We start from the raw sequence: 13,190 nt of genomic DNA on the forward strand, positions 1-13,190 counted from the left end.
CTGCTCTGTCCAAATCTACCTGAACCATCTGTTTCCAGTAACTACCTGCTTGTAATTAATGCATGAAATTTTGCATCCTGATTGTAAGTGCCCAGGGTTTTCTCTGTCTCTCGGCAGGTTTTACCTGTGCCCAACTTATCTAGATTTTGAGTTAAGTGTTAAGAAGTGAGTGAATTAAGTCTTGGTGCCAATTGCTGCCATGGCTGGCCAATCTCCTCCTAGCACATGATGCATGTTAACCGTCCTGCATGACTGTTGACGCAGCATGAGTAGAGCCTCGGTCTGAGATGCACTTAAAGTCTCTCCCTAACACAAACTCCTCCAAAACACACTTAAATTTAGGTTAGGGGAAAAAAATAACTTCGGTAGGTAACAACACCTTGATAATGACGACTGAAACGTTGACCGAAATGTTGGTGATATCCTCGCCTTCGATACGGCTATGACCCAGAAGCCCATCAAATCCAAGCAATGGATATAAAAGCTTGCAATGTTTATAAATACTAATTGTAAGTTTTGGTGGTGCCTTAACTTATTGCACACTCTTCTGTTTTGAAGCTGAAAATAAGGGACTGGCCTTCTCTCAAAAATTGAAATTTAAAAAATCGAAGGGTTAGGTTATGTAGGTCAGTCACAACATGCTTGTTTTCATTGGAAACTTCTGATTTAGCGGCTAAAGTGGCGTTAATACCAAAACGCAAAACTTCGGAAATCTTCGGAAATTCTTGCAGGGAACCGAAACTAAGTGAGTTGTAGGCTTCCCGTACAGGCTGACGTCGTACCGACCATGGCCGTTAAGCCCGTGCTCCGCACCGCCAGTACCGTATCCCGTTTTCGGAGCGCGCCCCTTGCCCAGCCGGATTGAGTCAGGCGAGCACCTCGGGCGTGACCCCAATAGACATAATGATATTTAAAGGTACGGAACCCAGGAGGCTCGAACCCATAATTCAATTAAGGGAAAAGAAATTAGTACGAAATTACTAATTACCCGACATGTAATAAGTGTGTCGTAGCCACTCCGGGCGAGTACACCACGCACGGAGCAGATAACAAACCTCATTAACAGTCACCGCGGCCACTGGCCTTAATTAAAATGCCCGTGACTATGATCAAGTCAGAATAGGAGAAATCCCTCTAAAACACTTCACAGTGTGACAACATGTTAGTAAATTTACAGTCGCCAACTTGATGTCACAATTTAAATAATTAAATACATTAAAACCATTGTTAAGCCTTAAGCACCCAATTACCAGGTGCTACATTTTAGTTGGGCACCTGGAACATGTTTTAACAGGTAATAGAGTAAATTCAAATAATATAAGTTTTTTGACGCCGACTCACAAAGAAGAGAAAGTTTCTCTACCTTGCGAGGCGGCCATGTTCGGCAGTCTCCAACCACTCCGCACCGGGAACAGACGTGTGTCCGTGGGCAGCATCCAAGTTTTCTTTCTTTGAGTATTTTATGCTATACTAAATCTTTAAATTTAAAACCTCTTATTAATTCATCGCTGCCCACGTCGACTCGGCGCGTATTTTACGGAACCGGGCCTATCCCGACCGTCTTCATCGTGATACCGTGACGTATCGTATCACAGAACGTACGGTACTGGCCGACTCCAGCGAAAGTGTTTAAACTTAAGGATGCTGTGCATATGCCTGCCGGCTGCACACACGTAAGTGTTTCGCCGAATTTAGGAGCCTGCTCATAGAGCCCCCCCTGCACCGGTTAACTTTCGGCGCTGGCCGTCTCCAGCGAGCATCGACCCACGTCCCGCGAGACTGCCGCGGTAACCATTGTCACGTAGTGTTGTGTTTAGTGTTGGTGAGAATTTTTGTAGCGGGACTGAACCGCGGAGCGGACTTGTAGAGTGTACCGTGTACCCACATGGACCCCTGGTGAAACTCCAAAAATAAAGGTATTCTCGCCAACTCGTATATCATTTTCCGTGATTCCCCGTCCTCCACACGGCCGAGCGGCCTTCACAGTCAAGCGTAGAACCATTCAGGTTACATTCAAGCCGTGTACCTGGCGGGGCACGCGGGGGCAGAGTACCCACGACCCCACACCAACGGCCTAGCAGCCCGCTAGCCTGGCGCCCCTCCGGACAACAAGAGCATCGCGACGCCCGTAGCGCCCGTCAGGTACCCCCCGGGCCTTTCACAGAGGTCGGGTGACGGCAAGGCATAGAATATTTACACCTAAAACCTCATTTTTGTGACTTGGATTACTGGCCTTGGTGTCTTATCCAATGCCGTTCTGTTGCCCAAATTCTGCACATGCGTAGAGCTTACTTTTTCGTTGATTTCGACCAAATGGCTAACTTACTTATGGCGTCATTATTTCGAATATAGTAATTTTTAGTCATCTGTGGACGTAAAAAGCGTGTTGATGTACCAAATGAATTTTTATAGTTTATAATAGCGAAACTACCTTGGTATGCATTTTGTACAATTTAATGGCCATAACAACTGCCGTCGTCCGGGTTCTTGTGTTCGAGACCAGGTGTGGATCCTAGCGGGTAAACAGGCTCTTAATGAAAATGTGTCCGGGAGGGCGCCAGGCTAGCTCTGTGTCTAACCAAATAGTTGGGTTCTGTGGGTGCGTTGCCCCTGTGTGGCCCGCTAGGACCGTTGGCGATGGTTGCGGTTGGAGGATCCCTGGCTGTTAACACGTCACATGCCCTGTGCAGCATAACACGCTGATTTCTGGCTGGGTTAGGGAGACTCAACACAATAACACACACGAATTCGGATTTTGTACTGTCAGTGACACGTCGCGCACGGAGTGTGTGGAGTGGACGTTTAATCGGTTCGAACAGTTACAATTACAGTTTACATTTACACGACGTACATTGAATTACGCTACGAAAGTACATTGCGTTAACACTGAGTGCTCTGACGCACTGTCGTTAATTTAAACCCTCATGCCAGTCGAGGTTAAGGGGGAGGTTGATTGGAGATGGCCAGTCCCGAAAATTGCTAATGCGGCGGTACCCGGGTCTACCTGTGTGGACCGCGGCCCACAGTTAAATTAGATGCAAGTTATATGCGTAGTTGTCGTCGGTGCCTGTGCACTCGACGTCCAACAAAAAGTCACTGGTAGTGGGAGCCGGCCCGTGGCGTATGGTGAACTGCCCTGCGTAATGTCTAGTGCGGAGAGTTTATAGTTAAGTGGCTGGGTTAGGCCCTACACCGTAAAAAGGACCGGGGACGCACAGGGAGTTTATGCAACGAAAAAAGGATTTGGTTTAAATGACTATAGTTACCAGCAAGAATGTTCAGAGGAGACAGGTCTCAGCGTTCTCTCGCACCAAAGTTTCTAAAGTTCGGTAATTCGGAAATTATTTTAATAACAAGAAACTGAGAGTGGCTCTAAATTCATACATTAATTATTAATGATTAATCTAATTGGGAGATACTCTCTAAGAATTAGGATTAACAAATTTACATAAATTAAGTTTAAATAAGAGTCACACCAGAGACTGTTCGTCACTTGTTGACTGCTCCAGTGGCATGTTATACACAAAAAATGGGGAGGTAATATTTATGTTACACAATACTCTAATTAATTTAGGCTGATGACCGCAAGGGAAACACTCACAAATGTATTAACGTAATTTCACACGTGAGTGACCCGGGCACTCCTGGGTCGCACTCTCCTTGGGTGGGGTTTTTAATAAAAAGTGGCATTACTATTAAATTACGTCTGATTTCTAATGAGCATTGCCCTTGGTTCTACCTGGTCATCAGGGGCTCGCCTGACTCGGTTGAGCTATTGCTAGGGGTGCGTTCCGTTAGTGGGGTCGGTGGGGTCGGATACTGGCGGTTGCAGGTCGGGCTTTGGGGTGGCCTTCAGCCGGACGACGTCACGACAAATAATAGCAATTTTAAAATTACTTGAAAAAAATAAAATTTTACAATTTATTTCGTGCGTTAGTTCTGCTACATGTATGCATTTTAGCGAAACAAATATATCAATAGTTGCTAAACAACCGCTAGAAAGCATTAAAATTATTTTATACCCTTGTGAAGTCCATATATTTTTTTAAAACTGTTGGTTTTATCGTTACAGTGATTGGGTTTGGATATGTTCTGGAACATGGTCTGAATTTAATTTTACCGTTCGTTGAATTTACAAATTTTTGTCATTCTTTAAGCTTGTAAAATTCTTGAAATTCATGCCTTTTTGGTTGATGGACATTAATTTAAAGATTTTATTTAATCAATACGTACATTTTTTACAAGACTATTGCTTAAAAATTTTTTTTCTTGAATATCTTGTCCTATGACTAAGTATTTTCTTTTTCGCTCGCTGAACATTGTGGTCACGGTGCAATACACTATATATTTAGTATTTAGTAAAAAAAATTTTTACTTTTAAAAGAATGTCACCAATAAAATACATACGGAAAATACCTCCACGATCATTGACGAAACGCCTTGGACCAAATAAAATGTTCAAAATAGCGCTGCATTTGCCCTGGCTTGGCACTGTATGGCTTTGCTGCATTTATATTTGTTATCTTTGAGTAATGTGTTTTTAAATAAATATTATTACTCTTAATTTTTTAAATAATTACGCATTTTATTGTTTTAAACTTAGGCGAGGTATGAGGTAGGCGTCAATGAATGTTGAATTTTTAACGGCATCATTAAATTAATAATTTTAAAAATAAAAGTTATTTTGCATGTAGGGTAATTTAATACTGGGAGGTTATATTCCATTTTATATATATATAAAAAGAAAATAACTATAAAATGTAAGTATGAATTGAATTTCGTCCACACATATTAACACCTAGACAGTATCAACATAGTATTAACACATGAATAGTTTAAATGATAAGCACATAACCTAAAAACAGTGATTTATTTTATGCCCTAAGTCTCCTGTTCTATTTCCTTTGATTGTTTGTTATTATGTGTTTTTCCTTATTCGTTCTCTGGTGGCACATTCCAGAGGAGCCAACCTTCATGATTTTTGGTTTTCATGAATTCCCAAATTCACTAAAGGCATATGCTTGGATTATTTTCTTACCAAAGGTTTTGTCAGATTTCCTGCCTAATATCCCTGGTCTGTGTTATTGTGTGTTGACAGTCTCTTATGACCTGGTCTTCATAGGCGTGCCTACAGAGGGGGCCAGGTGGGCCATGGCCCCCCCTAATGTAATCACTCAGATCGGCATTTTCTCTAATGCATTCGTTAATATTCGTATATTCCTGGCACTGTGGCACTCAAACTGTGTTTCAGTGTTGCAGCATGCTAATTAACAATATTTTTAAACATTTTATCGGTCTGGAAATACAGACGCCTTAGTTTATTTAAAATATGAGGTCCCTTAAAATGGCCCAGCAAAAAAAAAAAAAATTATTTTAAAAGGTTTGTTAAAGTTCTGTTGTCTGAATTGCTGTGTTTGCATTCACTAAAAAGAAGTTCATTTCAAGGTAGATCTGGACCAAGCTATTGGAAATTCGAGTGGGGAAAATGTGTAAGTACACTTTAAACATTGTCCATGAAAAAAAAACATATTTTCAAGATTGTTAAAAATATACGGATATAAATATTAACTAGTAAACATATCTCGTTGATACTGCACAAAAATATAAACAAGTCAATGAGTAAATGTATTTAGGCTATTTAACATTCTAAATTCAGCTTCTGATTTAAAAATTTAGCAGGGCCCCCCCTAATGGAAAGGTCTGGGCACACCTATGCTGGTCTTCCAAAACGTTAAGTCAAATAAAACAAAGGTATAAACTATCCCCCCCCCCCCCCGCTCCCTGTGTATGACACAGAAAACTGCATAACTGTATCGACCAGAAACATGCTTTCACCATTTTTATCACCCTTATTTGAGTCTTAAGCAGAGAACAGTTTATGTACGTTGTAGCTAGCTGAATATTTTTTATTTTTTTTTTTGCTGCAAAATTGCTGTTATGTTAAACCATTTGATTGTAATTTTGGTAAATATGTAGTTGAGCAGTATTTGCGAAAAAAAAAAAATGTTAAAAATCCGAAAATACCTTTATTATATGCTTTTCAACTTCCTCTTTTCATTAAAAGTGGCGGAGGTAAGAAATTCCAAATAGGCTACTTTAGGAGATATCAAATTTTTTAATTTCATCATATGTAGTTCAGCGGTATTTGCGAAAAAAAAATGTTAAAAATCCTAAAATACCTTTATTATATGCTCTTCAACTTCCTCTTTTCATTAAAAGCGGCGGAGATAAGAAATTCCAAATACTTTAGGAGATATTGAATTTTTAAATTTCATCACAATACCAGTGCATTCATGTGGCTTACACAATTGTTTCTTGTTTACGAGTATCTATTTTTTTATTGGATAATGATGTCATGTGATTGTTCGTGATAGGCCAGAATTAAAATGAACCAATACGTGATTATTTATTTCATTTATTGTTTAAAACGGTGTTTAATTACCGCCTCCAACTTAGGTGAGTTTTTAACATTTCTAATTTTAAAGTCTTATTTGTTATTTGAATATTGTTGCGCACGTAATAAGTAAAAAAAAATTATTACAAAAATGGTGACAGTCGAATGGTTGCACAGGTCTTGTATTGCAAAATTAAAAAATTCGATATCTCCTAAAGTATTTGGAATTTCTTATCTATGCCGGTTGTTTTGAAAAGAGTAAGTGAAAGAGCATAGAATAAAAGTATTATCGGATTTTTAACATTTTTTTTCGCAAATACCGCCCAACTACATATTTACCAAAATGTTTTTGTTTTTGTTAAATGATATAGTTTTTTTTACACTGCATGTTTAGTTTATTTTTGTTGAGAACTTTTAGTTACATAATTTTTTGTTTTGTTTTGTGTTCAGCGATCCAGACACGTAACCTGATTGGTGGGGCACGAGGCCATGCAGACGGAAACTATGGACGACTTGATACAAATCAAAGCTGGGTCGCACGAGGTTGGTAGGTCCATTGGAAAGTGACGGTAGCTGTATTGTTTCCGTGCTGTCCGGCCGGGGTTGCAATATTTTGGTGGGGATGGTCCTCCGTGCCTTGCGATCACAGCAGTCTGTAGGCAGGCTGGTAGGTTGCTGGCACTGCTGATGAGTCAGCCCCCCCCTCCGCTTGTCACGAGTCACCCTTGGACCCTCCCAGTTTCCATTTGTGCTCCCATGCAGCTCCTTAATAGTCTTATATGAACGGTTCTTTCACTATAAAAGACCTCGGTGTTTAGATTCTAAATTATATTATCATCAGCATGTTAACTACTTACCTAATCATAAGCTCTCAATGAACTCTATCTAGCCTTAATTAAATATATCACTTTTTATGTTACAAATTATGATTCTATTATATCACACTATTTCAGCATTAATAAGGTCTAAATTAGAATACTGTTCAGTAATTTGGAACAATATTTAATACATTCGATAGTGACAAAATTGAAATTTACAAAACAAGATAATCAAGCGTATTAATCTAAAACAATTTCCTCAACTTAATTATAGCTTCTCCTTCAGATCGCAAGAGTTCCCCCAATTCCAACAAAAATAATGATATTGTTTTAAGACTTGATTTAAAAATTTTGATAAACATGATAAACTTAAAAAATAAATTTGGTAAGTAATTGTTTTTACTAATGCAGTATATTTTCTCCTGAGTGGCTGATAAAAAGTCATCTCATGTTGCAATGGGGCAAAGGGAAATTTTTGCATGAGCAGATATTAATTAGAGAGAAAAAGAAATGAATGTGCTAAGCTTTTACCACCAAGTATTTTTTTCTAATCTTTATTTAAAACAAAACATTAAAAGTCATAAATGTTAGATAACTAGACATTCTTTAGTCTCTATTTTTCCATGTGATAAAATTTTTATTGTTTCTGTGATCTGACCCGACAAGAGAAACGGATGGAAGTGTTGCGACGTGGCTTGTATCGACAGATCCAGCGTCGCATCGCCAGCTTCATGAGGAGCAAGCGGGAGCAGCTGAACCTGGGCAACGTTGCGGACTTCTGCTGCCACGGCGGCTTCCAGCCCGAGTCGTCGTGCGCGCGCGTGGACGCAGTGTTTGTGTGCCGGAAGGACAGCAAGAGCCACCTGCGAGGTGGGCTTGAGTGACTAAAAAATTAGTTCCACGCGTTTGGGACCACGTCCGTCCCCCGAATGAGCGACTCTTCCGGGTCACTGAACATCGGGATAGTTTCAGGGTGGTCTTCCGAGACGTTCGGGTGAGGTAGCGAATAACCACTGCCATGTTGGGAAACAGCCGTAACCTATCTTGCGGGCCGTATTCCAGAACGTGTCCGAACGGAATCCCAGTAATGAAACAAATCGGCAGCCGTTTTAATGTGCGAGGCTAGAAACTGGTTCCAGCACATTATAGTGGACGTTTCTCTGCCATTGATACATTTGTTACGGAAAAAAATCCTAGAGATAGCAGCACCATCGCACAAAAATACAACCGCATTTCTAATTTTCTCAAGTACTTTTAAGTTGCGATTATTTTTTGTTATGACCATTAACGTATATAAAATGTATTCCAGACTAATTTTGCTATTATAAAGTTTATTTTGGCACACCAATACGTCTCCTGATGATCACAAAAATGACTATATACGAGTTAATGACACCAAATGCGGGTTTGCCATGTGGACGAAATCAACATAAAAGTGAGCTCATACGCGGAATTTTGGCAACAGATCGGCAACGAATAGGACACCAAAATTTGTTCCCTCAAAATAAGGGACTGGCCATGTCCTATTGTATCATATACTAGGAATACACCCATCCCTCACTTAGCACGACTAATTTGTTCCTCAAAATGCTCATGTTATTCGAAATCGCGTATTCTGAAGCATTAGTTTCCATAAATGGCAAGGCTAATTTATTTAATGTGTTCCTAAATTGTGCCAGAATATACTTTACGTACATAATATAAATGTGTTGAATAACACTCAACTATAAATATGTCACCATTTATCTTTATATGCCTCTCATTGCACTTTGTATGACAAATACGACACTGCATAATGGGAGATACGTGGTTATGTATTTTATTGTCAGTCGGCTGGCTGACTTGCCCGCCTGGGCGTGACCTTCAACTCACGTCGCATACTTTTCCCAACCATCTTTTACTGACAGTGAAACCGATATTACTGTCGGGATAATTATTCGCGTATCACCACCTGGTTCACACCAATCCTGTCAAGCCAATTTTTTTTCATTGCAACATTCATTTAACAACCTTTTCCACATGAATCATCTGTTCATTTCTTTCTTCAATTATTTAAACCAAAAAATAAAAAATATTTTATTTGAGATATTCTTGAGTAAATACTTTGTATTACAACAGGTTGTTTTATCTTATTAGTTTTTCATGAGTAAATGTTTTCCTTGCAGTGTGTTTTTAATTACCTTAAAGCTTTTAAAAATTTTTTGCAATGAAATACATGTTTCAGTGCGGCGAGTGTTGAACGAGTGGGGCCCGCAGACAAGAGGCGTCAAGGAAGCGAATGAAGAAGAACCGAAGGAGGAGATGGTAAAAGCTCCAGAAGGTGTTGAGGAGAGACTCAGGGCTGCGGAAACCCATCTAAAGATAGATGGGCCTGTTCCTAGTGACATCTATGAACGAATCAAGAACATAGAAGATAGAATACTTTATCTGGAAGGACTTTCCCCGGAATACTTTCAGTCTTCGGTGAGTCTTTCTTTCAAATTAGAGGGATTAAATGTACCAAGCATTATGAAATGCTTTGGTGAATACAAAGTCAGTTTTTGTTTTTACAATAGTGACTAATGTGGTGACTGTCCATTCGCTACGGTTGTGCGCAGAATAGTGCACAGAAAGTTAGGCAATATCGTATGATCACTGTGCACAGTGCAACCACCACGCGTAACCAATCAGAACGAGTATACCAGTGAGCATTTGTTACAGTGAAAATATTGGGAAATGATTTGACGTAAGTCAAAAGTAATATACAACTTATCTCTTCAACAGTTTTATGTGATATTGGAAGAAAACAAATTCTGTTAATGATTTACTGTATTTGACAGCAAGAAAAATTTGGAAAGATTTGTTCTAATCAACTCATTCTAATCAAAATGTCTGTGTATATGAACACACTAATTAGTATAAGAGTAACAGTGAACTAAGAATTTTGATAGTAAATGTGCAAGCACAGTAATAATTTAAAACTGTAATACCATGCCAAGAAATAAAATTCAACAATTATTATTGTAATATTGAAAGTGCTAACAAAGGGTTCGTACGCTTCTTTAATATTCTTAAAAATTCCTTGATTTGTGTTTAATTGAATAAGAGCCCTTTAAAGGCTTAAATTTTCACCAAGAAGTGAAAATATCATTTTTTTTGGTTTGAATCAAATACGAATACATATTGGATTTGAATAGTAAGAATTAGAATTAAAAAACTGCTAAAAAATTTTTTATGACATGCAACAACTTTGAACATTAGATTTTATGAATAAAAAACAATTTGAATTAATTTTTTATCTCACCTCTATATCTACATTTCACATTTTGTGTCAGTGTGCATGTAATTGTTGTATAAATCAGTTGAAGCTTAGCTCGTTATGGATTTTGTGCTCTGTTTGAGCTTCATCTGAGATCTACTCTGACAACTCAATGACATGACTTTAAACACAAGATTGTGGTTGCTTAATTTTTTATATAACCACAGCCATATGAGATGCTATATATTTTTTAAATTTTGATATTACATTAAATTAAATTGAAAAGTTAACATACTTTATTGTAATGATAGTTAATAGTTTCAACTGTCATTTTTTGATGTTAATACATTATTTGTCTTGTATCAGTAATTTTATGCTCATGTGGTACACTTTGCATGAAGCCACGAGACATATATAATTAATTTACAATCATGTCAGGATTACTGACAAAAAAGAAAACCCACATGAAATGCACAATTTTTTTGGGGAATAAAAACAGATTGTTTTTTTAAAATGTATGTTTGCTCAGCAAAATTATAGGTTGATTCATGTAACACAACATGACTTAACTTTTTTTATGCTGAGCTAAAGTCTATTCTTATGTATTACTTTGTGTTGTTTAGATGCCTAATAATTCAAGCATGTGGGACTCGAAGCATTCTGCAAAGAAACGTGTAAGTACAATAATAATAATAATAATAGTAATAATTCTATTAGTTCAAGTCTGTGTTGTACAAATATCTTACAAATGATATTTTGTTTGATGCAATGTTTTTTTTTCTTTCTTTCAGAAATATTCTGTTGATGATTTAAATAGTAAAATACAGAATCTACAAAAAAAACTAACTATGTAAGAAGCTTACGGAGAACGAGAATGTAATAAAATTATGTACTTATAAAAAATACATAAAACTATACACTAGTCAAAAAAAATAAAAATATAATATTAAATTCTTTTAGATGACTAGATATTATATAGTTATGGCCTTTAGAAATTTTGAACTTATCAATGAACCTGTAAGCCCATTTTACAGACATGTACAGTTTCACTGTGTGAACGTAATCCTGTGTGTGTTTCATGTTCATGACGACACACTTTTGATGCTTGGCCTCTGATTTTTTTTGCAGTTTCACCACAGATTTTTAATTGCACAAATGTAAACTCTTTAATAATGTGAGCTTAGCACGTTTGCAGAATTCTATGAGGGCTAAATTTTATGTTATTAGTTGAAATGGCATTGTTTAGTGTTATAAACATTTTTCCTAATAAGAACTTATTTGATAAATTTCTCTCTCTTCAGTTACTGTATTGTATTTACCCGCAGAACAGTCTCCCCTTTGCATGGGCCAGGCCGCACCTATAATTTGGGTCATAAAAATCAAACTTTTTGGTTTAAGGGTCTCCCTCGAATATGAGTCGCACCATATACCTGTCTACAGTAGAATAGAAGTGAAATCTTTGTTCCTTGTCTCAGCTTATTTGCGTAAGAAATATGGTACTTATGTTAACCCTCGGTCCTCTTTTTGTCTACTTTCTGTGCTACTTTATTACTGTAGGAGGGAGTGAAGTGGGGGGGGTTTTTGCAGCCACATTTCTCCCTCTCACCCCTACTGCTTGATGATCCCTCCTAATAACAGAAGACAGCAGTGTATCCCTTCCCGGCTATTGTATTTTTTTTAAACCAGAATTTTTCCAGAATAGAAAAACAAAACAGGAAGCTACCCTTTCTTGAAGTTTCTTGTATATAAACTAGCATGCACGGTACAATCAGCGAGAAATTTGTTCGTGCGGGAGCTGAAGAATGGTAAAAAGCCGGACTTAGAAGTGCGGCTTTCAAAGCACCAATCACGGCTGTAGTTTTGTCATGGAATGTTTCTTTTGAAAGCTGAGGAATCTCACGCAAAAAACAATTATGTTGGGTCACAGTTGCCTCCTAATAACCTGTCAAAATAGACACTTGGAGATATATTGTGCCATTTCGCGGACATTTACAAGTGTGGAAAAGAGCGGGAGGGAGGGAGGGAGGGAGGGAGGGAGAACTGTTTACACTTTCTAGATTACCCCTCCTCCAACCGAATGCCAGCCCAGCAAGTTACGTCACTCGCCAACCATGGCAGCCATTCATAGTGCTTTGCACAGACTGCTCAGATATTTTAACTACAATTTATACTTACTCGTAACATTTTTATTAAAAACCAACACAGGATAGTTATTTACACAAATACCCAAGACACACCACAATTATTATTATTTTTTTTACCTAAAGTTATTAATTTGCATAAGAATCTCACTATACTTTTTTTAAACTAAAAATCGGCACAAAATGTGCTACCCATATGCCGGTAAATACGGCATTTTTAAATTGAATAATAACTGCACATTGCAGTTATGAGCAATCTTTTTGTTTCCCACTTTTCATTTGTCCTGGATTTACAATGTACTAATGTAATTTTTATGATATAGACTTTTTGGGTAATCAGCCAAGTTTTTTTGTAATGTTGCAAGCATATGTATTTGGTTTTATTGTTGACATGCCAGCTTGTAAGTCATCAAATACAAGTTGATACATGTCTACCGTATGCATCAAGATGTGAGATATGTGTATCATAAGTGAAAAGTAAAATATTTTTATAATTTTGTTAATGTAGTTTTCAATGTCTATAATTAAAAATTGTTATCATTACTATTAAAGTATTTCATTTTATCAAGGTTTTTATGTCTTGTAAAAAAAAATAGACA

The 13,190-nt window shown here is 37.7% G+C and overlaps 1 protein-coding gene across 3 annotated transcripts; it reads left to right on the forward strand.

Annotated features, from left to right (window-relative positions):
* The first annotated feature begins 4,428 nt into the window (after positions 1 to 4,428).
* Positions 4,429 to 13,154, forward strand: LOC134538217 (MAP3K12-binding inhibitory protein 1-like). 3 transcript variants are annotated; one of them, XM_063379324.1, is made up of 6 exons: positions 4,429 to 4,493; positions 6,845 to 6,937; positions 7,920 to 8,082; positions 9,437 to 9,675; positions 11,074 to 11,124; positions 11,242 to 13,154. In XM_063379324.1, the coding sequence occupies exons 2-6, from the start codon at positions 6,884 to 6,886 to the stop codon at positions 11,302 to 11,304; spliced, it is 570 nt and encodes a 189-aa protein (XP_063235394.1). In that variant the 5' UTR covers positions 4,429 to 4,493; positions 6,845 to 6,883; the 3' UTR covers positions 11,305 to 13,154. The 3 variants fall into 3 exon arrangements, with proteins under 3 accessions (XP_063235394.1, XP_063235392.1, XP_063235393.1); XM_063379322.1 differs by lacking the exon at positions 4,429 to 4,493 and adding an exon at positions 4,504 to 4,760; XM_063379323.1 differs by lacking the exon at positions 4,429 to 4,493 and adding an exon at positions 4,508 to 4,615.
* The last annotated feature ends 36 nt before the right edge of the window (positions 13,155 to 13,190 follow it).

Source organism: Bacillus rossius, chromosome 13 (genome assembly GCF_032445375.1).
Source record: "Bacillus rossius redtenbacheri isolate Brsri chromosome 13, Brsri_v3, whole genome shotgun sequence".
Taxonomy (NCBI): Eukaryota; Metazoa; Arthropoda; class Insecta; order Phasmatodea; family Bacillidae; genus Bacillus; species Bacillus rossius.